A 25,397-nucleotide genomic window follows, 5' to 3' on the forward strand; every position below is an offset into this window, starting at 1 on the left:
TAAGCACAGGCTACAACGGACTGCCTCCAGGATCTGAGGCAGGAGGTCCCATCCACAGAGCCGGACTCGGCTGGAAACCACCATGCCGCTCCCAGAGAGAGGGGCACCGAAGGCTTGCGTGGAAACTTCTATTTTTTTTTTTAAGTGTTGGGGGGACAGATTAAACTCCAATTAAACTACAATTACATTTAATGAATACCAAATACCCAACTCACAGAAACCGCTGGCACTAAGAGGGAAGGTTATTTTCTCATAGCGACTTACAGGGAATGGTAATACACACCTTTTAGGGAAGAAATTTTCATTTTAAGAACGCTGAGTTCCTCTAGGTGGGTTTCTGTAGTTCATCAAGTCATTATTAGGTGGTATTTTAAGGAAGTGTAAGGACACAGCCACTCTATTTTATATTCCAGAAACTGTTTTTATATTAATCTGTATTTTAATTGGGTAACAGCTGCTGCCTACAGACTTCCCATGGTCTAAAAGGAAAATAAATTAGAAAGATTAACTACACTGTTGTTTCACAAGGCTTTAACCCACAGCATGCCCACCCGGCTGGCACCTTCACACCCTTTCCTTGCTTGGGAGACCAAAGAACTGCCCAGCAGAGGGAGGGCCTGAGCCAAAGAGAAGAAAGGATGGTCTACTGAGGGCAGGAGAGGGGGTGGTGGGAGATGAGCCCCGGGTCAGCAGCTTTAATCTCGGAGTGCTAAGACTCCTTTTATTTAGCCAACAACTATTCATGGAGAGCCTGCTCCGTGCTGGGTCCCATTATACGAACCAGGGAGCCAGCAGTGAAGAAAAACATGAAAACCTCCATCGAATCTGTGTTCTTCTTGGCAGCCCTCTCCTATGCCCAGCCCTGCTAGCACCCAGAGCCTGTACACCTTCCAGAGCCACACTGAGCAGGCAGCTGCCCTGTGTTTTTTCTCAGGTATACAGGGGCCAGAGTCCAGAGCAGACCTCTTACCGACTCCAGCTCCCAAATCCAGATGATTGACTACTGCCCATGGACCCACCGCTGCCCTTTCTGGCCCAGCTTCTCTACTGCTTAGTTCTTCCAAAGCCAAGCCACATCCCCACGCTTGGAGCTGGGGCTTTGGGTCAGGACTATCCTGGAAAAGAGGGCTCACGTGGCCGTCTTACTTCTCGGAAAACTCCAGGGTCTGCATGCCCATCTCATATCTGGTCTGAGTTCCTGGGGCAAGGGTATGGCTACTCCTTTTCTGGGCTCCCACCAAGGGTCACTCAGATCAGCTGAACACTGACGGGCTTCCAGACACAAAGGAAACCAATGGCACCCTTGCCAAGAACCCTCCCTCCTTGGAGATGGAACTTTGGTCAGCATCTCTGTACACCAGAAGCACCTGCTCTGGGTCCTAGGAAAATCACTGCCTTGGGAGAGAATATCACTCTACCAAAAGGGAAAACCAGAGGTGCTGCTTTGCAGGAGCTTTCACTACGGCCTAGGCCTGCCTCTTCCCACACTAGGGAGGGGGTTGGGGGTCCCAGAATACTGGGCTTTCTCAAACTGCTCTCCAGTGGCCAGTAATCTTAGAATCATCAGCCTGGGAGGAACCTAGTAAGTTCAGCTCCTTCCCTCTCCATGCTTCCCGTACCACTGTGGTCCAGCAAAACAGGGCTTACCCCTGACTTCCTAAAGGACTTGAACTCAACCCCTAGAGGCACAGGGGCTTGAACTCTTGGTTCAACTAGAGGCAGCTTTCCAGGGGGAGGCCACATTCCCCTGCAATAATTCCTCCAAGGATGGACTACCATCTTATCAGCTCTACCAAGGCACTGGATGAAGATGGGGTGAAATTAAGAAAGTTGGTCCCTATACCTGATACTGACAACCAGTAAGATACCTACCTGTAAGACTTATACCATAAGCTGTGAGGGAGAGAGAAAATGTAATAAAATAAATACTGGGAAGTTCTACCTTAGGCATAACTTAAATCTTTCATGCTACAGTTGAAGCTCATTCACACTTGGGTTAATATATATTTGTAAAAAGCTTTCCCATCCTCACAATGAAAGGCACTAGAGCAAAGCCAAGTATTATTAAGCTGAGAACCAGGGCTCACAGGCTAAACAGAGCTCAGAGACCTTAACCACTTAAAGCAGGAGAGGTGAGAGGAAGAATTAATGCGTGCTCCGGGGTTCCTTTCACTGAGGGATTACAGATTAACTCCCGCTTCCCCAGACTCGGAAACCGCAAGGCAAGGGGCTTTTGACCCTGACTGATAACCCGGCTGGCTACTGAGATCCCCTACCCACACCAGGGCTTTATCCAGGAATGAGCTGGCTTCATCATAAACACTAGCAACTACAGGAAGCAGCCCAGGACACTTGGTGCCAATAGCATGTCACATCCAGCACTTTCTCCTTTCACAGTTTATCTCCAACACAATCGTATTCTGACACCAAGACAGTTTGTTGATTACATAAGCACTTGTCTCTGGCTGCAATCTGATAATCAGAACCCACTCCTCCTGCTCAGACAAAGAGACCAATAAATCTCACCCTTTGTAAGTGCAGGTGCAAGAGAAAACCCTTTACTGGCATTTAGCAAAATGGGTATTTTTGTAGTTTTTTCATGACAATGACAATGGCAAAAAAGACTGCCCATGGTCAGGGACTGTGTGGCAGTCCAGCCGCTGGAGACAGAGATCTGCTGAATTGGAGCAGGTTCTGAAGGTGGTAAAGAAAGGGCTTGGGAAGGAATGAAACACCTCCCATCCTATCTCTGTCAGAACCATGTCCCCAGGCCAACTGTCAACTGAAACTAAGAAAGGACTTCAAGAGGGCCAATAACATGTTCATGACACAGAACAGGAAGAGCCTCTATGCCTGGGCTACAAACTTAACCAAAGCAGAATCCCTCTTTCTGCTGCCAGCACCGAGCCGATCTCTCTCCGCTCCACACAAGCACGCGCCAGAGTTCTTAAGAACTTCGTGTACACGAAAAAAAATTCTACCAGAGGAGCTGCTTAGGCACAGCCAGGGGCTTTGAGGTTGTTCCCTCTAGCCGGCAAGACAGCCGCTGCCAGGTAGCGTGAGGTCTGAGAACAATAGCTCTCATCCTGTGCCCCTGTCTCTCTCTGCACAGCACTGCCACGAGGTATGGAGACAGGGCAATGTCTGCATGATCCGAGGTTTTCCGAATAAGACTTTACTTGCTCAAAAGAGCAAATCAGCAGTAGTTACTCTAGCACAGGCCAGAGTAACTGTGGTTGAATAATTCCTTGATAAGATTCATTCATTTAAGGAACACATATTAAGTGTTTGCTTGGTACCAGGCCCTAATGATGGAAAACAGGTGGATCAGATCTAGTTTCTGCCCTCAAGGAACTCACAGTTTAGTGGGAAGACAGATAAACAATTACAGTATAATGTATATGGTCAATGTTATTTTGGGGTGAGCACAGCCCAGCCTTCCCAGGCTTCTTAGAGGAGGTGACCCTGAGCAGAGTCCTAGGGGACAAGCAGGGGCTGGGGGAGGAGAGTGCTAGCATCACCCAGGTGAAGGACCATCACGTGCAGAGGCAGATTGTAAGAAGGTGACCTTTAGATGAGGAACGTGAGGGGAAGATGAAGCAGGGAGATATGAGGCTGGACAAAAAGGCAGGGGCCAGGTCAGGGAGCGTTTTGAGCTCTGGAAGCCCCAGACAGACTGCAGACTCAGTGCCTCCAGCAGAGCCACACCTTCACTTTCATAACAAGGACTTTCCAACACCCCCTTGCCTACTATCATCCAAATTATGTATGTGTGTCCTTGAGTGAAACTTTCTGGAAAAAAGCAACATAGCTTTCATCATAGTCCCACAATCCTTCCCCCCTCCTAAAAAAGAAAACAAGCAGCAGCAGCCCTACTCTAAAAAATATCCCTTTTCCCAACACTACTGAGCACCCACTCCTGCGCAGGCCGAGCTCCAGCAGCATTCTGTTCCATCCCTAAGCAGGCAGCAACCTTGACGAATCGGGGCCTCCTTGTCTATGCCAAGCAGCCTAGCTAGAGCGGAGTCCCCCAGGGGGGACTTTCACACAGAGAAGAGGAAGAGAAGGACAGAGAACACTCCACTTTCAGACCACTGGAGGGCTCAGGTAACTGGCTGGTATAAGGAAAGTTTTCCCTTCCCTTACCAACAGGAAGCGGATTTTCATCATCATTAAAATGTTACTTTTTTGAAAGGGGCAAAAAGGACAGATTAGCACCCCCTGGTGGTATAGGTAATTCCCAGGGAAAGGATGAAAAAAACCGTAGACCCCAAAGGAAGCAAGAACCTCAATATCGTTAGCTGGAACAATGAAAGACTTGAGAGACTGGACACCTTGGCAGGCGGATGCCTGCAACAGAAGGCCCACCAGAGCCAGGCAGCAAGCACTGGCATCAAGTGCAGGAATGACCCTCGGGGCCTCATATCTGGGCTAAGGCTGCCGCAGAGCTCGCTGAACCCTCCCACCAGCGGCAGGCAGGTCCTTCCTCCACACCAAAGAGATTGTTTTGGGATTACTCAAACACTTCTTTCCTCCTGTTTCATTCATATGTTCAAAAAAGTAGGTCTGTAAATAAAGGCACAAAGTCTCTAACATACCCCAGCCCCAAATTCTGAAAGAATTCTAGAAACACTTGTGTCCTCCCATCACCTCTGTTACCACATATTCTTGACCATTCTTGGGATTTCACCATAGCCTGTGGCCACCACGGAGAGTGTAACATAACACAGCCCAGGGGAAAGAGCCACAGAAGCTCTCCGTACAGTCGGGAGAGTCAGCACTCCGACAGGGCCTCCTCCCTGCCAAGGGCTCACTTATGTGGGCCTCCAGCAAGCATCAAAATCTCTGTTAGTCCCAGCTCCCATCTGTAAAATGGGGCCAGTACTAACCTGCTTACAAGGAGGCCAAGCAGAGCACCAGACTAGGACGAGGAAAAGGACATTTCAGCCTTGGCCAGGCTGGGCTCATACTCTACTTGGACTGCTCCTCTTTCCTTGGTGAGAAACTGTGCTTCCCACAACAGGGTTTCACATAGGGCTACTTTCCTCAGGGACAGAGAAACATCACCAGAAAGCTAAGAAAGCTGAATCTTTCCTTCTCAGAAGCTAAAACCTTCACCTGTTGCCAAGGGGCCCAAAGGGAAATGAAACTGAAAAGAAGCTGAGCTCCAGAAGCACCATCCTGCTCCTAGAACCCAAGTGCCAGGTGCCCGGGAAGGACAGGAATGCAAGGAAGGGGAAATGTTGGGGAAGCTGGGACAGATTGTGCCACTGCTTTCCCTGGGTCTCCAATGACCAGAATGACCCAAGTGGAATGGCAGACTTTGTAGAGCCAACTGCGGGGTCCAATACGCACCCACTTTAGCCGATAAGAACTTTCACTAATCGGCCTGTATACCAATGATCCAAAAGCTCCTGCTCCAACAGCCCTTGCTGTTCAGTTCCAGAGCCCTTACCTCTGTGCAGAAGGGAGTAAGCTGTGGATGGACTACAGGCTGGACATACATGTGAAAGGTAGACTCAATCTCCATGGTCCGGCCATTTAACTTCAGGATGGGGAACTCGATGATTTCCTGGAATAGCAAAGACAAAGAAGAGAAAAAAATAAGTTTTTATTGTTTATTTTAGTTTTTTTTTTAATCAACCATTTCAAATAGTAACTCCGAGAGTCAAGAATGAGGGAGTGTTTTGAACTCATCACTTCCTGCCAGGCCAAACCCAGACTGAGTGAAATGGCGCTAACTCAGTCACAGCCCCAACCCGCCCACTGTGAATATTCTCACAGATTCCAGGGACGAGACACATGTGCCACCCCACCGTCTGGAAAGGAGAAGTAAGACAGTCTGCCCCAGTTTCCCCAGGTGGCTCTCTACCAGAGGCTGGCTCACTCCAGCCCCTAAAAGTCCTCCCCTCCTTCCCCAGCCCAGGTCCCTGCCCTGGGAGGGGCCTGGATCTCCAGCCATACAGACAACTGGCCATCAGACCAGGGCACAGCTTCCTGGACGTGAAGTTTAAACAGAGCTGAGTTTCTTCATCATTAGTTTTTACCCCCACCAAAAAAAAATAAAAAAGATATATAATAAATAAAGCCGAAGGGGAGACTAAAGAGGAAAAAACTGAGTAAGAGTAATAGGAGCTACTGCTTCCTACCTTTCTTTCAGGCAGTAAGCTCTCCCCCCTCCCACCGGCTCCCCCACCCCAAATCGCTTAACCAGCCCTTCCCAGTCCACTGGAACGTAATGGAAGAGAAGGAGGAGGAGTGACAATTTGTTTGGTGTCTCTAAGATTAATTTGTCTCCGTTATTTAATAGAGATGCACAGCACACCAAGGTCCTGGTGTGCAAACAGGCTTGCAGAAGGCTGGCTGTGCAGCAAGCCTCACACATCGCTCCCGGGAAGGGAGGGACGCATGGAGGGGGGGCGGGGGGAGAGGGCAGGGGAGAGCACACACGCACCGGAGAGAAGAGGGGAAACGAGCAGAGAGAATAAAAAAAATTATTGCTTTTTAATATTCAAAAACAGTTTGCGAAATTTAATCAAAGCAGAGGAAAAGCTAACATTTTTACTACTTTGACATTTTTATTAGCGCTTTCATAAATTTTTAAAACATGAATGGAATTAGTTTACAACACACACACACAAAAACTGCCTGAAAACATCTGGAAGAGACAAATAGGAAATAATAAAATAAATAAATAAAAGCAAAATCCTCCGAGTAAAATTAGCATGTGGAAAAGGCCTCCACTGCAGAGAGAGAGAGAAAGAGAAAAGGGGGGCTCTGCCCAATCAACGGCCCCAGCAGTCAGTTCCAGTCAGTTCCTCTCCCAGGGCCCCCACTCTGGAGAGGACCTTTCCAGTGTCGCTAAATTCAAGGCCAACTGGATCTCCCCAGGGACAGCCTGGAGAAGCAACAGGGAAGCTGTTCCGCACCTGATGACACGCAAGAAACAGGCACGTGGAAAGGCTGGCGAAATGGCCAACGTCCCGCCATCCTGGGGCAGCTAGGCACCCTTCTCCTAAACAGACCCACCGTCAAACTTGTTGTTAAAGCAGCTATTTTCATCTGACAGATTACAGCAGGACTGAAGACCAAAGCAAGGCGATCAGGCTTCATGATGGAGAAAGTCAAAGGTTCTGGTTGCCTGGTCTCCCTGGGGTGATCCCCAAAGATGGGGAAGCTGACAGGAATCCCCAAAGTAGGAAGGGCAGGGATGCTGCAAGGTTGGAGCCAAGGGGGAACAGAGAAGACGCCCAAGCTGCTGTTTGGACTGGGTGATGCTTCTCCTCTCAACGTGTTCCCCAATTCCCTGGGCCTCTCATTGGCCACACACACTATAAAACCGGCCAAGTGGAAGAGTGTTTTGCCAAACACAAAATTAAGGCACACATACACAACACACATATTGGTCCCCCTTAAAATCAGATCTCTAAGATCCCCAGGAGCTAACTCTGAGGTGGGGCTCATCTGAGTCAGGCTTATCTGACTCCTTAATTTCGGATTTATCCTTCCTCTCCCATTAAGAAGAAGAAGAAGAAGAAAAAAAAAAAACCTTCCCAACAGAAAGAGCTCCAGAACCTGGTGAGTTTGGCTGCCCTGGTGTCTCAGGAAACAAATACAGCCAGCTCCTCACTAACAATGTTAGCTGGGCCCACAATGAAATTTAACCTGTGACACAACTGTACTTTTCATTTAAACTTTCATTTCAAGAGAAGCAGTGTTTGGAGACCTGCAGTTTGTCCTGCTAATAAAGACAAGTGTTGGGACCTTTAAGGATGCCATTCATCTCTGGCTTTTATTAAATTCAATTTTCTTAAGCCCACGATACATTATGAAATTAGGAGTTGACATTCCTCTGGAAACAAAAATATCTATCAAACACAAATAGAAAAAAACCCTTATTACCAAGAATTTATGACTTAAAAGTTGATCTCTTTCCACTTTTTTACAAGCACATGGTTTGTTTTAGATATCCGAAATGTTATTATGGATCTAGGATTTCATTAGTATTTATTATAAAATAGTAAGCGCTTCAGCCCCTGCTCTGACCAGCATCGAGACAGCGGCCCCAGTAGATTCTCTGAAAACTTGGCCTGCGGGTTTCCCCACTGCAGCTCCATCTTCAAACTTTCCTGCTACTGGCTTCTTCACCCCTGGGGAAATGGCGCCAACTTGAGCGCTCATCTTCACTATCACTCTCCCAGAGAGGAGGAACAAACAAGCCTCAGCTCCATGAAAAACGAGGGGTAACTCAGAGAGGTTACCCCAAAGTTATAGGTTGATCTCATTAATTTCAAGAGCTTATGAAGACGTGGTTAAGTGCCAGCTCCTAGGGGCAGTTGCTTTGATAATGAAACTTCTTCCCACTCCTTCTCCTTTTCCTTCCTCCAATTTCATCATTCCCTTAGAATGATGAAAGAAGTTTTGGGGTTTTTGGGGGTTTTTATTTTAGGAATAGTTGAGTGTCTGCCTTTAAAAAGGTAGCACCATGAAGGAAAGAACCAGTTTGTATTTACCAGCCAGCCCTCTTTTCTTCCTCTGTTAATATTTTCACAATCCCTTACATTTGTATGTCATTTGCATTCAATTAAACCACCTGTGCCCTACTGTGTGCAGGGCAGCATACAGGTGGTGGAGTGAGATTTAGGGTTAAGGTGTGGACTTGCTGTGAGGGATGCCCACAGACTGCTGAACAGAAAAGATACATGAACAAATAATGAACAACGCACTATGATAAATATCTTAGTGAAGGCACATCCCAAGTGTTAGGCTTTTCAGTTTACAGTGTGCTTTGAAATATAGTTTCCTAGTTTACCCTTAATCAATCCTGGAAGATAGGTCCTATCATCATTATCACTGTCATCATGAGGTCATAGACCAATACTACTTACCAGGCAGGGGCTGCTGGGGGTGGAACAGATAAATACAATGAGATGTGGCTCCTCTCTGTGAGGTGCAAGGGGTCGAGAGAGGCTGACCCCAACATCCTTGGGGACAAGCAGAGAATGGAATCGTTTCATTCCTTCCACCTATTGTTTACTATGTGTCAGACACTCTGCTACATGCAATGATCTCACTGACTCCTCCTGACAACTCATGCGGTAGGAACCATTACTGTCCCCATTTTACAAATACACTAAGGCCCAGAAAGAAGCTGTCATTCGCACAAGGTTATACTGCTAGTAAGGAATGGAGCTGGAACTCCAAATGGGGAAATGAGATTTAAAGAAAGTAGGATTAGCAGCTTTCAAAATCTGAAGAGTCAAGAAAAATCTGATTCTTTTAGTCTGAAAGGCTGTCTTTGAGGAGCTCAGTCTATCTCCTAGGAAGAGCAACTGCTTCAAGTTACCAGAGCAACAAATGTGGACCATCCAGGCAGGAAGTCCTAGAGGACTGCTTCCGAGCAGAGGCCACTATGGGTGCAGGGACGCAGATGGCGCTGTGCTCCAAGCTGGGGGAGGGCAGGAACCAGAAGCCTTCAGTTTGCATCTCCAGCACCCAGTCCCATCCTGGCAGACAGACTTCACTCTCTCCACTTTTGGTGAGTAGAAACGTATGAAAGGGATGATAAATGGCAAGATAGAAGCCAAGCACGTGGCTCTAACAGATAGCACTCTGCTCTGGCAGAGCTCTCCACGGGACCAGAGAGGTGAAGTGATCTACCTAAGGTGGCAAAGGTGGTAAGCCAGAATTCACATCCAGACATGGAATACTCCAAAGCCCGTTCTACCAGATCCCCTGCCTCTCATCTTTAAGTGGTTTCTCATCTTCCCTCAACTGCTAAAACCCACCAGTGCCCCAGTTTTCTGTTTGCACAGACCAAGGGTTTCCTGGAACACAGGACTTTTAGGGCTAAAAGTGGGACAGTTGGTCACCCTACACCAATCACAAGTTGTTCGCCCCGCTAGGTTGTCCCAGAGTAGAGCACCATAAAACTCAAAAAGTTGATGGTGCATGGGAATTGGCCACAACTTGATAACTAAGGACAAAGCCTTAGAATTTGGGTTTTTCAAAGTATCTTTGTTTCTAAACTACTGTCTAAACTACAGCATCTGCTGTGTCCCTCAATAAAATGCCAGCTATGAATTTTTTTTTAAAGGGAGGAAAGACAGAAAGATAAAAAGGAAGCACCAAGAAAATATTCTTTTCCTTTTTTAAGTGAGCAGAGGTTTAAGCTGGAACGAGGGTTCTAAATGCAGCCACTTTCTAATTGCTCAACTAGGAACCCAGCGATTTTCTTGATAAACTGAGGACAAAGCTGCAGCAGCATTGCAAATGAAACTGCACACCCCCAATCAGTAGATTACAAGAAGTAAATGTATAGGTTGCTTACAGGGTATTCAAACTCTCTTCAACTGCAGTATCTGCAGTGATAAGATCATATTGGAAGATAGAACAACAAAAGGATTTTAAGCAGGAGGGACTTAGGTTAGCCTTGGGATTTCTTGACAGTGGGACAGAGCTTTAGGGAACCACAGTATTCTAGCGAATACTGTAGCGAACCACAGAGCTTTTCCCCAAAGCACAGGTTCCCCTTTGCCTGAGCGGATGGCTCTATGGTCCTGTCTGAAATAAGGGAATGAGCAGATCATTTTTCATGGCTTTCCCCTCTCAACCTAGGAACTGGCATTCCCTCAATTTACAGACAGTAACAACTAATATATCTCTTCCCTTCATCCTCTGAAGAAAATTTCAAAACGTGTGTGCCCCTGCATAGAAAGTTTTGATAAAATCCAAAAGCAATATCACACCATAAGGCAGAAAAAGTAGTACTTGGCAAAAACATGGGTTTTATCCAAATATTTGGTTTTTGGATAAAAGTCCCATAAATGGCAGGTCCTTTCTCCAAGGGATCAAGGAGCTTCCTGGCCACAGTGAAGAGGGGAAGTTAAGAGGGAGAGGTGAGGGCTGCACTGGGCAACAAATGGGGCATGCTTTGCTTAACAGTTTCTTCCTTGGGGGGAAAAAAAAAGACATTTTATGCACAAGGAGCTTATTTCTTAAACAAACACTCGTGGTTTTGATTTACACCACAGCCTGCTCCTAAATAATTTATGGCGGGTTAAATTTATTGCCGAGCCCTGGCTGGCTGCAAATTCGAATTGCCAAATAATTAGATTTTAGGGCAAAGCTTATAAATTACCCGTCGATTTGTCCGGACTTGTTTGTCAGTTGCTTTGTGCTTCGGGTCATCTTTGGCATTTGGCTGTTTGGGTTTTAATTGCTGATTTACACTTTGACAGATGAGAGCTGATACTAGAAGTTTCAGGACAAGGAAGGGTAAAAAAAATCGGAGCTTTAAAGGGCTGATTTTTCACCTACATGTCCCTCTTCACCCATCCCCATAGACTCCAAAGCAATTAAAATGTAGAAAAGAGGCTGAAAATGAATAACGCTATTCTTTGTTGGGGGCGGGAAACAGTGAATTATAATTTACAGAAACCTGAATTTAAAAACATATATTTAATTTCAATAAATGAAGGAGACCAAAAGTCTTAGAAACTGTATCCTCACCCAGGGGTGTGCATGGCTGTGTCTACCTCTATGCGCACAAGACTCTGGATCAGCCTCAGCTCAAACATTTTTAGATATTCAATAGTAGTAACTTCAGATATTAGTGGCATCTGTGAAGCCAACCCTTCAGGGCAGCAAACAACCAAATGATTTTTTTGTAGCTACCTGTATACATGTATTTGTCACAGAATTAATTGAAACAAATCTCAGGTTATATGTAGGAGAGGCGCCCTAGAGGCAGCACTGAGGGAGGGCATGGAAGTGGTGCCAAGTCCAACTTACCATTCCTTTGGAAGGAAAAAAAATCTCTCTGCGTAGTGCCTGACTCTGTCCGCTATGTTGATAGGGGGCCTGCAGGCTCTCGCTACTCTCCCTGAAGAATTGGGGCCTGCCTCTCAGTCACCTGCTGTACCCCCAATAGCGTATTATGAGGCCATGAGTCAGAATAACAGTAGTGGTAATTCTACTAGTAAGAGCGGACACATATAGCTCTTACATGCCAGGCACTATCCTAAGCACCTGCATGTATCCTCCCAACAGTCCTGTAAGATTGGTACTACTGTTAACCCCATTTTGCCAATGAGGCAAGTGAGGCATAAAGAGTACCAGTGACTTGCCCAAGGCAAGCCACACTGCAAGTAAGCGGTGGAGACTAGGCTCAATCCAGACAGTCCGATTCTGGAGTCCACGCCCTGAACCACTATGCTATGTTGCTTCTCATTTGAACAAAGGCTGCCCAGCTTCCCTCCCTATGGAGGTCAGGTTCTACATTCCGGGACTTGGGCATATGCAGCCAAAGCCTGTTCAGTTAATCACCCAACAAGGTGGGGAAAAGTCATGCAACATTCTTGAGATCACAAGATGAATCGGAGGCTTGGTTAGACAAAGACCATTTTTCTAGTCAATGCAAAAACTGTACTAAAGATCCACTAGCTGGGGAAGAAGAGGTGGGGGTAAGTAACAGGTGATCAAGCCAGGGCCAGGCCCACCCAGGCAGGCAGAGGGTTCTGATCAGGCAACTTGGATTAGAACCCAGAGAGGCTGTCTGGGCTTCAGGAGGCCTTGTTCAGTAACCCCATCCATAGCTCCAGGGGCTCCGGTCTTATCACAGAAGCCTGCATCCCCACAGGGTGCTTCACAGATTCCCTGTTCTCTGTCCATGCCTGAAGCCCAGATGCTGGGACAGGGAAATGGTTGTGCTAACATGATGGCAGATTTTGAAAATCACTGGCCCGTAAGCAAGCAATACACAGACTGACAGCCTGCCCACAATGTGCTGAACACTTTCTCACACACTGGCTCATCTGGTCCCATATCTCTGTAAGGCGGGCAGGAATTACTACCCTATTCTATGGAGGAGAAAGCTAAGGCAGTCAGTGTTCTCAACACATGCTCCCTCACAGGCAGCATCCCTGCAACTGAGAATGGACACACAAGTTCCTGGCCTCCATCCCAGATTTTCTGAATCAGAAACCCAGAGGGTGGGGCCAGCAATCTGTGGCTTAACAAGCCCTCCAGGTGGTTCTGATGCTTGCTAAAGTTTGTGCAATATCCTGAGGCACCAAGTTGGGGGCTCCTCACCAACATCACCAACCACCACATTCCACACGTCATGAACTTCCTTTAAGGACCACCCCAGCATTGTGTCTCTAGTCATGCGAAAGTAGACCTTATCACAATGGCAAGTTTCATCCCATTCATTAGTGCGTTAGTCCTCCATCCCCAACTAACTACCAGTTCCTTTGAGTTGATCATTCAAATGCTTCTAGTGGTGGAAAAAAAAAACATGGAAAATGCAGATTGTCCCTGGATCCCATTTCCAACACTACAATCTCAACCCATGGCTCTCAGTCTGCAACACGCTTTTGGAGAGCAAGATTCCAAGCTTGCTAGCCAGTTAACATCCTATGTACCTAATCATCACCACCTACCTCCCATAGGCCAATGGCCAAACAGCTCATCAAACAGATCCTAGAGGAGTAACCACCTACATCACCACTAAAGAACTCACCTGTATCAGTTCTCACTGATATGGATCTTCAGCTCAGAGCATCCCATTTACAACAACCCCAGGTTCCACACTCTACTCCTTACCAAATCTCTTAGCACCGCTGACTCCCAGGAGCCCACTAGTATCCACAAGAGCTATGAGCTCAACAATGCGTTCACAGTTCCTACTCTGGCTAACTAACTTTGCCCCCAACCTCACTGTGGACCCTGCATGCTCTTTCCTTTCAGCAACTTCGGAATCTCCAAACAAGAATCTCTGCCAGCATTTAGCCTTCAGACCAGACCTTAGAAGGACCTCCCCAGGACTAGACAATGACCACAGCACATGTAATAGATCTGTTACGCTGCCCACAGACCAAGATCCCCCGCTATATACAGGGATCGGACCAAAACAGCAGCCCATCCCAAGGTACCGCTACTTCAGGTTTAAAGCTTCCCTGTTATCTGTCTCTCCCTCCAGGGTCTACTTGACCCTTTCTGATTCTCTTGGCACCTAACAGGGCTCTGCTTATGGTAGCACTCAGTACACACAAACGCTTCTCTGCCTGTCCCCCCAGCCGGCTTGCCCTTCTGCTGCAGACCTGTCAGCCTTTGGGGCTCATGTCAATCTGGAAACACTCTTATTTCAGGCTTTTAAGCTATAGCTCAATTTTCACAGCTAAAGTTCAAAACATCACATAAATGTATGACTATGGGGGCTTTTTAAGTATTGTGAACCAAGATAAGAGAATAAAATATAATCATCCCAATGGCATCTGAATTAAAATGATACAGGACCCTTTCCCCCAACAAGACACCAAGATGGAGAAAGCATTTGCTAACATCAGTTTCCTCATGACAAAGTAAGAAATGCAATCAATATCAGCGAGAAAAAATAAACAAGACAGGATGGGGCACAGGAAAAAAATGAAGCCTGTGGGCTTAGCCTAACTACTCCTCTGGAATTCACCTCCCCACTATCCCTTCCTGACCTGGCTCTCCCTCCATGGCTGGGTACCTGTTGCTGCTGCTCCAAGGGAGAGCTCAACCCCCACCCCCTCGCCTTCTAGTCGTCTCTGCTGTAGCAAATCTTCCCTTGTTACCCAGGCCTCCTGCCTCTTCATTAATCCTTCCTTCCCAACGGTTCATCTGTTTGAAGGGTATAAACCTCCCTGATCTATGGAAGGTGGGTCTTCCCGAGGGTTGCCTAGTAGATCCAGATCCAAACTGCCAGTACTTTTGGAGGTAGGGATAGGGTGTCATGTCATTCTCCAGCCCTTGCCTCTCTCCAGAGAGACACAGCAGCCTAACCCAGCGCTGCCTTCAATGGCAGCAGAGGCATCAGATGAGCCCTCCGTGAAGATGCCTCAAAGCCTCAGCTCAGGTATTTCGACATTGACCTTCGCCCTTTCTGCTCACACTTTATTGGCTAAAATTCTCTTAAGCCTCTTCAAACCTTTGTAATCTCACTCATAGCATCCCAATAAGACCTTCTGTCTTGAATGCCAGAAATACCATGTCACTGATACCAATAAACGTACAAACTAAATGGTGAAATCTCTGCTAGGTTCAGAGTCTTCATCTTCCCTCTTCCTCACTTTCAATATTCCCACAAACAAGCACCCAATTCAGTTCCCTTTTTTCAAACTTAGCTCAATTCCTCCCGGATAACTCTGAGCACGTTCTCCAACAGTTCTGAGAAGGCTAGGACCTACTTGGCCCCTTCCAGTCTCCTAGGTTTCTCTTGCCAGGAAACCTATGCGACCCTTCCCTAAACTGCAAGCAGGGTTGATCAATCCCCGCCTTTGTGCCCCACTGAACCAAGCACTTACCTACGTGATAGTAGTTATACTGCTAAATGGTGTCTACTCTCGCCAAGTATGAGCTCCTTGAGGGTAGGAGCATTTTCTCCTTGTCTTTATGTCCCCAGCATCTAACACAGAGCTTGAAGTTGCTATCCAAAGAATTTTGAAAAAGCCTTTTTATTGCTTCTAAGGTGGTTACAATAAGGTCCTTTGCCCATTTCTGGTTTTGTCATCTCCAACAAAAACCTTAAAAGGCAGCTCAATGTCACCCTTAGTTTACAGTCCCTAACTTCATTCCCCCTTTATCAAGGGCCCTATTCTTTAGAGCTCTTCCCCATCACCAACCTTAGCCCAGTGTCTAATGAAATCAGCATTCCAACAGCTGTCTCAGCCCTGGGGAGGCCACCAGGATAGTAAGAGGCTGGCGAGGAGGGAGAGAATGCTTCCTGATTTGTACTAAATTATGTGATGATTTTGTTACCAGTGACTTAGTGCTCCCCAAAGAAAGTTCCTGGCCCCACCCCTAGGCAACTCCATAGACTAACTACACACCATGACAACTTAAAAGTAGAGGGTAAGAAGCTGTCTGAATAGAGCCCATAAACCCACTTCAATCATGTAACACCACCGTGCCATCAGTTCTCCACGCCCTGAGATGTGTACTTTGCTTCTCCATTACTGTGTCTGCTCCAAATAAAGAAGGGGCCTTTGGCTTTCAGGTGAAGTTACAACATGGCTAAGATGTTGGGACAGCCAATGCTTGTTCCCTTTCAGGGAGCAGCAGTGAGGAGTCACAGTGAGAATCAGGGGGAGGGCCATCCCTGTGAGGGACCACAAGGAAACAGCAGGTGGAGGGGGAGGAAGAAGCACCACATTTATGGAGGCAGCAACAAAAAGGACAAAAAGGCCTAGTGAGCTACCCTATTCCCACCACCATCACTGGCCACCAATAGAGGAATTCATTTATAGTGACCCTGAAAGAAGAGAGGTGTTAAAGCACAGATATAACTAAAAAGAAAGGCAATAACTGATCTGATGGGCAGGGGGAAAATTATTCCAGGAGTCGGGAGCCTGTGCAAGAACACTTACGGCTCACACAGTCATCATAACTCAGCCCCCTCAAGCATTTTGTGCTCTGCTTATGGTGTTAACTTTAATGTCTTAACATATAACACCATTCACACTAACACAAAATACTACACACGCCAGATGAGGCTGAGTTATAGTTGCTGTGGGAAGCATAACTTTGAATTTCCTGATTTTGGTGCATTTAATCTCAACCATAATGTTACATTAACGTCGGTTTTGCATTTCATTTCCCAGTTTAGAAGAATAGCATCAGCGCCTTCGCCTGTCTGTACAGAAAAAAGTGCAGGCTGACTGGGGCCACAGCCAGACAGACCACAACCCAACAACTGGGCTCTCCTGCTAAAAAGCCTGGCCCGACCCCTCCCATTTGGAGGAGCTGCAGCCAGGACAAGTGAGTGGGAAGGGAGGGAGTGGGGAGGGGTGGGTCCTTTCTCTAGGAAACTGCTTTCCATTCACTGGGTGTGTGCAGGAATCACACGCGTGGGGAGAAGGAGAAGCTAAATACAGACCAAGAATACTATGTATGTATTGGGTGGGGGGTATGAAGTAGGGGGAGCCTGCCTCTCAGGCTTGAATGGAGGTGAAGGGAATCCATATAGTTTCATTTGTAGGGATCTTAACCAATTTTCTATAAAGTTTTTTTTTTAAATGTCTCTCTCATAAAGTTTTCCAAAATGTCTCTTCCACAAAGGACTAATAATGATGTGCCAGCAATAAGTTACACTGAAATTCTTCAAATGCCTCTCTCCTATATTATTCCTTCTCATGTCACCGTCCTCTCCCCCACCCTACCCTCCCAAAATAACCCAGCATCTGGACAATTTTCTATAAAAAAGAAACTCCTTTGCTCATGGTTCTAACTCAAAATGCAGATGGAGTCTCTTTAAGGTTTCCTTTAAAAAAAAAAACAAAAAAACCCTTGTGGACAGAGACCAAACACTAGAAAAACCCCAATCCCAAAAGTCATCTTTCTCCAAAGTCACGGGCCCTTGAGCCCTTGAATACGGACGAGAAGGACGACAGTCAGCAGGGCTGCTACAGGGCGCTGGGGAAAAGACTATGTGCCTGGGAGCCTGAGGGGGGGCCAGAGGAAACTCAGGGAGGGTGGGTGGGCAGCACCCAGGCTTCCAATCTGTTTGTGTGGTGGTCTGTACTTCACTTTCCTCAGTTCCATTTGCTTTGGTCTTTTCTGAACTCTGAGGTGCTGAGACAACTGCCCCCAGGTTAAAGACGCACAATTACAGATCCCACCAAAGCTTTCAGGCTGCCCCCTGGGCCGGGGGGTCACCGCCACCACCACTGCATGCACACCAAAATGAGCGACGCGACCTCTGCTAGCAGGATGCAGGAGCCACGATTCTCCTAAGCCACATAAAAACCTCCTTCCATACCAGGAAACAATTCCTAAAGCAAGAAAGGAATCGTATTCCTCAAATTTAGAGTCTATAAAGCATTTTAAACTACCTAAATTAAAATTTAAGTGAAAAAAAAAAGTTTTCAAATGGAAAAACAGTCTCATATTCAACCAATACCTATTATGTTAATCTGAATCAAAACATGTAAAACAAAATGAGTGCAAAAACCAGACAGTGAAAGCCTATTACTGGCAAACCGACCATTCTAGTTTCACCTAGCTGAACAAAGTACAAAAATAAACAGCAAAAATGATGACAAATGGAAAATATCACATTTTACCACGTTTATAACCAATACTGTTACGTACCCAGTACAACAGAGCTTACACCTGTTAGTTTTTCTTAGTGGTATTCCTTTAGGACAGTCCCAATAGGCTGACTCAGGGACTTCTGAAAACCAGAGGCAGACGAGAGAATGAACCCAATGCCGAGCCTCCAGATGGGCCCTGGCCCAAAATTTGTTTCTGCCCCTACGTAATGAGGGGTATGACACACTCTCATAAGAATCAGAAGTGTACTCGGCAGAGGCCCGAAGTACTGAGAGCTCCTGGGAGCCAGGCATGAGGGGAGTGGGGGTGGTTCTCATCCACAGCCCCGAGACCATTCCGGGAGCCACACAGACCTGCCCACAGGCTCTCTGTCAAGTGGACAACCACCAAGCCACTCAGAGAGAGCGCTAGGGCAGGCTGACCTAACTGGCACACCCTTTTCTAGTCCTTTTACTATCTCTTCAGAAGTTCATTCTCATTCTTTTCTGATTCCATTTAAATTCCTTTCTTTTTGTCCTTATTAAAATGAAGAGCAAGTTATTATATTTCTTGGAACAATTACTTCCCATATGATGAATTAATTTAGTCTGGACAAGAATCAGTCACTAAAACCACATTCAATTTCTTTTCTTCCTAACTCTTATTTTTGTGCTTCTTATGATTTCGGTTCCTCTTATCCTGAGCTTTTCTAATTTCTGCACTGTCCTTGTTGACCAGAAGACCAAAATAGCAGAGGATCGAAGGAGAACCTGTACTATGAGTACCTCAGTGGAAGGATGATGTCAGATTTGGGACTGACGAGTTCTCCAGTCCACCTTCCAAACTTTCCCTGAATCCTTTTAGGATCTTGCTACCTGCAAACTTTAGGAAAGACTTTTTTTTTCTCTTTTCTTTTTTTTAAGCAGAAGGGTTGGGGAGCTTTAAGTTGCCACTAACAACAGGTCTCAAGTCTCTCCTAAGCTACACATCCCCTTCCCGAGACTAGTTCAATGGACAGTCCAGCAGAGCTGCCTAGCCCCAAATTCCCTTTCCTACCTGTTGATCACAGCATTGTAGAGGCTTAATGAAGTAGAGATGCATTACATTCATCACTTGCCCTAGATCCACTCAAATCCATCACTATGTCACCGCAAGAAGTTAGATTGATCTGACAGGATTTGCTCTTCTTCACAAACCCATGTAAGTTATTACTCAGTACCCTATGCTCTTCTAGCTGTTTGTTGATTGATTATCTGACGATCAGGTCAAGTATCTTCTCTGGAATCACAGTAAACTAACGGGTCTATAATTTCCAAGATCATTCGTATTCCCCTTATAAAGATAAGCAAGACAGCAAATGCTTCTTCCTGAGTTCTCTAAAGCAGCAGCTAATGCTTTCCTAATAATGAACCAGGGCAGCCAATTCCTTAAGTGCCCTTGGAATCACATCATCAGGGTTCATTGATTCTGTAGATAATCTTTAATCAGGCCAGATCCTAGTAAACAGCGTGAAGCCTCACCTCTGCCTAAGTCTGAAAGGCCTTGGTGCCTAAGTCTGGAAAAGAAGTTGGTGACACAAGTGATTTAAATCTGTACTGCATTATGTCTTCAACATTGCAATAAATAAATAAAAAGAAGAATGACCTTGAAAGAGAGATGAAAGGTGATACTGACAGACCAAATTGAGACAAGAATCAGGCTTCACCTTCAGCAACATTGGTAGGACCCTCTGTAGAACAAGAGAAGAGAGCTACATAATTATTTGAACTCATACTCTAACTGAAAGCTCAGAAACAAACATACATAGGTATGTGCCAGGAGGCAGAAAGCAGGAAAGGCCAAAGCGAGGTGCCAAGCAATCCTGAAGTTCAGATTCTCAACAACACATCAATAGGGATGTGTTGGATTTCAGACTGTATACCAGTAAGGGAAGTAATATGGTATATCAGGATATAAATCCCCAATTCCCAGCCTTAGAGAATCTACATAACCAAAATTCCTACCCACCACACAGGCACACCCATCATAGAATCTCCAGTAGTTCTGGGAGACAGAGAAGACCCTACAGCATGGGCTAAGAAAGTAAATATAGTTCAGGTAGCTCCAAAGCTGTATTCCCTTTTATACAAACTTCCTTGCCTAAGACATACTCCTCAATCTGCTCCTGTCTTCCCAAACCTCAGTACATCTGATTCCAATGCCTCAAAGGCAGACTACTACTTTAAAGGAGAATAGGAAAGAGAAGAGAAGAAGGGGGAAGGAAAAGGGATCATGGTGTCTGCTTTATGGATAATAATCTACTGTTCTAAAGAAAGACATCTTCCTGGAAAAAAAAATCAATCATAAAAAATGAACCCAGTTTATCTCCGAATGGACACTCCTCCCTGCCTCCCATGTGGCTGATGCCATAGTCCTCTTTTCCCCCTCTCCCTTACCGTGCCCAGACCAATATGTTTGTGCATTCCAGAATTACACACCTGACAACCCAGGCCCACAGGGAAGAGTTACAGCCCTAGAGCCAGGCATACCCAAGGTCCCCACCCAACAACGAACTGCCTTATGGGCTCCCAATCATTCCTCCAAAGCAAACACCAAGCACTCCGAGGTGACCTAGCATAGCTTCCTAAAAGCTCCAAGCTTCCTAGCAGCAATACCATAAAAGGTCTCTGAATACAGTTGGTGACTAAGGGAAAAAAAAAAAAGCAAAAAAATGTTCCTTTCCAACAGACCAACAATGGTACTTGTTCAGGTTATCTAATATTGCATAACAAATCATCTCAGAATTTAGTGGCATAAAACACCAATAATCATTTGTTATCTCTCAGTTTCTGTAAGCCAGGAATTCAGGAGTGGCTCAGCTGGCCAGTCTGGCTCAGGGTCTCTCCTGAGGGTGAAGTAAATGTCCACAGGGGCTGGAGTTATCTAAAGGCTTGACTGCGACTGGCAGATCCACTGCCGATAGCACCAAGAAACATGACTGGCAAGCTGGTACTTGCTTTCAGCTAAGAGCCTCAGTTCCTGTGTACATGTGCCTCTCCACGGGGCTGTTTCAAAGTTCTCATAGCATGGTGGCTGGCTTTTCCCAGAGCAAGTGCCTCAGAAGAGCAGGTGGACTGCAATGCTTTTCATGACTTAGCCTCAGAATGTCTCTTACCCTATATTGTATTGGTTATACAGGGCTACCTCTGATTCAGTGTAGAAGGGGAATTACTAAGGGTATGCATCTCAAGAGGCAAGGATTGCTGGGGACCATCCTGGAAGCTGACCACAGTAGCAATAGCAGAATAAGGAAAGAGGGAAGGGAAAGGAGAGAGGAAGAGTGGGACAAAAGGAAATATTTTGACTCCCAAAGGCTGAGGCCAGAGAGAAACTATGTGCCCCATTCTCTCCAGAGACTTCTCAGGTCTACCTTACGCTAGCATGCCTGAACCAAGTCCTGCTTCCCAGGCAGGAACTCCAGATGAGCAGCTAAAAGCCAGGAAGACATGAGAAAGTTCCTCTGGGTCCCAGGAAGCAAGACTGTCCTCCCTCCCTCCTTACCACCCCACCTTTTCTGAAGCAATGATGCAACAGTTACCTGAGGTTGAATCTGTGGCTTGTCACACGTGGCCTCAAAGTCCAGCACTAAAAAGTAGTGATACCTCTGGGGAGGGAAGGACACCATTGCCGCCATGGATGCGCCAAAGCCGTGGGCCGCCAGCTTTCTGGTGGATATGGAGCAGAACTCCGGAACACCACAGGGAGAAAATAAGTGGGAGCCCAGCACTTTTCTTGCTCTTGAAAGTAAATATGAAGAAAATCGAGCTGCTCCAGTCTGCAAAGGTGCTAGCATTGAACATCCAGAAGCATCTAAAACTTAGGGGAGGAAAATTTAAAAACAAAACAAAACAAAACAAAAAAACAGAGAGCCTGGGTTACTCCCCTCCCACTGTAGCCCTGTTCTATCTAGTTTTCAGGGAGAGTCACACAACATGAACCAGTCCCCAGTTTGTTTCTGAGCCCCTTTTCTAAATCACGGTATTTATTACTGAAGTTCAAGGTCCTAATACTGGCCCCTATGGCATTTTGACAGCTTGGCATCTCCCCAGTGGTGACCGTTAGTGAACATTAAAGCTAAGGTTCTCAAAGTAACGTGAAGTGACCCTGTTGCATAATCAGTCCTGGGAGCTAAGCAGACTCAGACAGACAGCGCAAATGCCCAAGATTCTCTCCTCAGTTCCATTCTGAGCCATCTGCCCCTAGCTTTCCTGTCTGTATCTTGACATCTCCATGTACTGTCCTCCCTTCTCCAATGTGAAAGCAAACAGAGCCAATCACAGGGGAGCTTGCTCACGATATTCTGCTGATTTCCCAGCCCCCAAGCAAGTAAGTGGCACCCTGGGAGAACGAGTAACGCCTGCAGAGCACAGCTGCCAACTGCCTTAGGCTTTCCCATTTGCTGCCTTTAGACTCGCTCTCCACTAGGCGCCTTGAATGACTGCAGGACTTTTTTAAATAGGGAAGAAAAAGAGAAAACCCAGATGTGGCAGTAATGGGAGCATTGCTAAAAGTCTAGTAAATTTCTGAGTGAACATGTGCAAAAAAAAAAACCCTCCAAATGACTTTTCAAGTTTTCCCTTTAAATTTGCAGAATGTCTGCTCCTTAGAGGGCTAACTAAATATAAAAATCAAAGCCTAAGTTTTAAATAACTCAAGTTTCCTTTAAAAAAAAAAAAGGGAACAAAGCAGAAATGTTGTGTTTTCCCCTCTTTTATACCAAATACTCAAATTCCCTCAAAATCAAACAAGAGATTTCACTGCCAGTATAGAAATGGTCATAGTTTATGCCTTCTGGAAACCCATTCTTAAAGCCAAAAGCTTGCCTCTGAAAGGCTGCAGATGGGCACTTTCTCCTTCATGTAGGGCAGAGGAGGAAAACAGTCTGTGAAGCCCAAAGTTTACTCAACGGCAATGAGGTCATTACCACCTGAGTGCACATGGGACAATACCAAGTATCACTTCCCATCCTGCCTCTCCCCCGACCCACTGAACGAGCTACAATAACTTGCCTGTGTACTTATTAGGATATTTGCTAGTGTGCGTCCTCGATTCCCTATCCCTATAATGAGATTCCATGTGGATGCAGTGGAGCTAAGACTGAAAATTAGTTTAAGTTCTTCATGGATCCTGCATTAGCACAGTGCTCATTTTCACCATAGCTCCATAACCTTCCCAAAAATGCAGCCAAGACTCAGCCCAGGATAGAAAAAGGTGGCTTGAGTTTCATTAGGGAATTCCTTGGAAAGGCAAATGGGCCAATATCCCTTTGAAAGCTGGAATCCGAAATAACGCTTCACAGCAAACACACCTGAACAGTATCGAAGACTTGACAGGATGGGAGACACCCATCTGCTCAGATTATGCATTCCAGTTTGGATCTAAAGTCCCTCAGGGCCTTGGAACACTTCTCTAACCCCTTGAAATCAGGCCATGCATAAGGACTTCTTAAAGTCTTAATGTTCTCCAACATGTAAACATAGTGTACGAAGTGTATATATAGTCAACCAGAACCCAGTACCAGATGCTATAGGCAATTAAGTGTCATGATTAAAGAGGGCTTCCAGGTTTGAATCCTGGCTATACCGGTTATTTGCCATGGCACCATGGGCCAGCTCTTCTTCACTCCTCACCTGTGAAATGGCAACAGTTCCTACTCCATAAGTGAGACTGAAATGAGAGGACACACACACAAGCACTAAGAGCAGTGTCTGGCTCAGTAAGTATTATTAGCTTACTATTGGGAGAATCCAAGATGGCTACAGAGTAGGTGGAAGCTACTCTCACCTCCTCCCTGTGCCAAACTGGATTTGCAACTAATTTATGGATCAATATTAGCTTACTATTATTGATCTATAATTTACTACCTTTTTGTGCTATGCCCACATAGGCAAACCTGGATCCCCCATATTTTGGACCTATAAATCCACTTAATGCAAAAGGCAACCTCAGAGATTAATATTGTCTCCCACACCCTAGCATGCTCTAGACCTCTCATATAGCATCCTGTATGTCTCATCCCCTTCCATAGACGGTGATATTGATGGCCAGAGGTCCTCTTGTCTGCAGGCCTTGCTTTTCTCACCTAATTTCACCCACATCAAATAGCTTCTCTTGCAGGAAGTCTTGAGAGCAGACATCAGGAGACCCGACCTCCATATGTCAGCAGTCACTAGGTTCTATACTTCCCTTACTTCTAAGCATCAAGTTCAACTCAAGCCAAGAAAAAGAGGGCACCTCTTCCTCTTCCCTTCCTGAAAAATGCAATCTAATGGCTTTAGAGCCATCAGTTGTGGCAGAGGAAGGCAGGAGTCAACAACAGTTGGAGTGGGGGGAGCATAAGGGTCTGGAGGCTAGTATGAGAGCCCAAGTAGGTGAGGAGGGCATCCATACAGATGCAGGAAGGGGTAATGTAGCAGTCAGAGCCCATGTGGGGTGTAGAAGGCATCCACGGGGCAGTGGTGGAGGAGCCTGATGCAGGGAGTCATGGGCACAGTAAAAAAGGCAGCCAAGCGGGGAAAGAAAGGTGACCGCAATGGGAGATTACTTACATACAGAGGAATTTATTACAGAAGGACATATATTAAGGGTAACGGAAACAAGGTTTCTCACTATTAGAGGACAGAATTAAAATACGGAAAAAGGAAAAAAACCATGGTGTCAGATTAGAATAGAAGGTAACAGGATGAACTCAGTTTCTGATATACAATATATAAAAATAAAGCTAGAGCCCTGGCTGGTGTGGCTCAGCAGATCGAGTGCCGGCCTGTGAACCAAAGGGTCGCTGCTTTGATTCCCAGTCGGGACATATGCCTGGGTTGCAGGCCAGGTCCCCAGTAGGGGGCATGCAAGAGGTACCAGTTGGTGTTTCTCTGCTTCTCTTTTCCCTCCCCCTCTCTCTAAAAATATATAAATAAAAATAAAGCTAGATGCAATTGAGGATGGATACATGCGTGCACACACACACATACACAAATATATAAAAACATGCATATATATTTTCTAGCTGCTTGCTGAAGGGTCAGGGAGCAGCAACATTCCAATAGTAATGAGCACACACAGCACCCAGTCACCTTCTAAATGACATTCTCCAGAGCTCTTTGGAGAAATGGCTGATTTCAGGGCTGTGGCAGGGAAAGGATAAGCTGAACCTGAAACATCTTGAGCCAGAAAGCAAGGAAATGCTCAATGATAAAAACATATCAAAAGGATGCAGAAGTAGCTTGAAAGGGATTCCACTGGCAAATAATAATGATATTAATAGATTGCAATGTGTTAAATATAAAGGAAACCCATGGGTCCAC

General features: G+C 46.0%; 1 protein-coding gene across 7 annotated transcripts in view; it reads right to left on the minus strand.

The window, feature by feature from the left end:
* Positions 1-25,397, minus strand: part of LOC112314443 (ERI1 exoribonuclease 3) — a 121,937-nt gene that overhangs the window by 85,635 nt on the left and 10,905 nt on the right. For 4 of the 7 annotated variants that reach the window (XM_053917992.1, XM_053917991.2, XM_045204165.2 and 1 more), the window contains 2 exons: positions 21,635-21,912; positions 5,456-5,572 (listed from right to left, as the gene is read on the minus strand). In XM_053917992.1, coding sequence (XP_053773967.1) covers positions 5,456-5,572; positions 21,635-21,889 — 372 coding nt within the window. In that variant the 5' untranslated portion in view covers positions 21,890-21,912. The remainder of the gene's footprint in view (positions 1-5,455; positions 5,573-21,634; positions 21,913-25,397) is intronic. The other 3 variants (XM_053917995.1, XM_053917993.1, XM_053917997.2) reach the window with 1 other exon arrangement.

This window comes from Desmodus rotundus, unplaced genomic scaffold (assembly GCF_022682495.2).
Source record: "Desmodus rotundus isolate HL8 unplaced genomic scaffold, HLdesRot8A.1 manual_scaffold_92, whole genome shotgun sequence".
Taxonomy (NCBI): domain Eukaryota; kingdom Metazoa; phylum Chordata; class Mammalia; order Chiroptera; family Phyllostomidae; genus Desmodus; species Desmodus rotundus.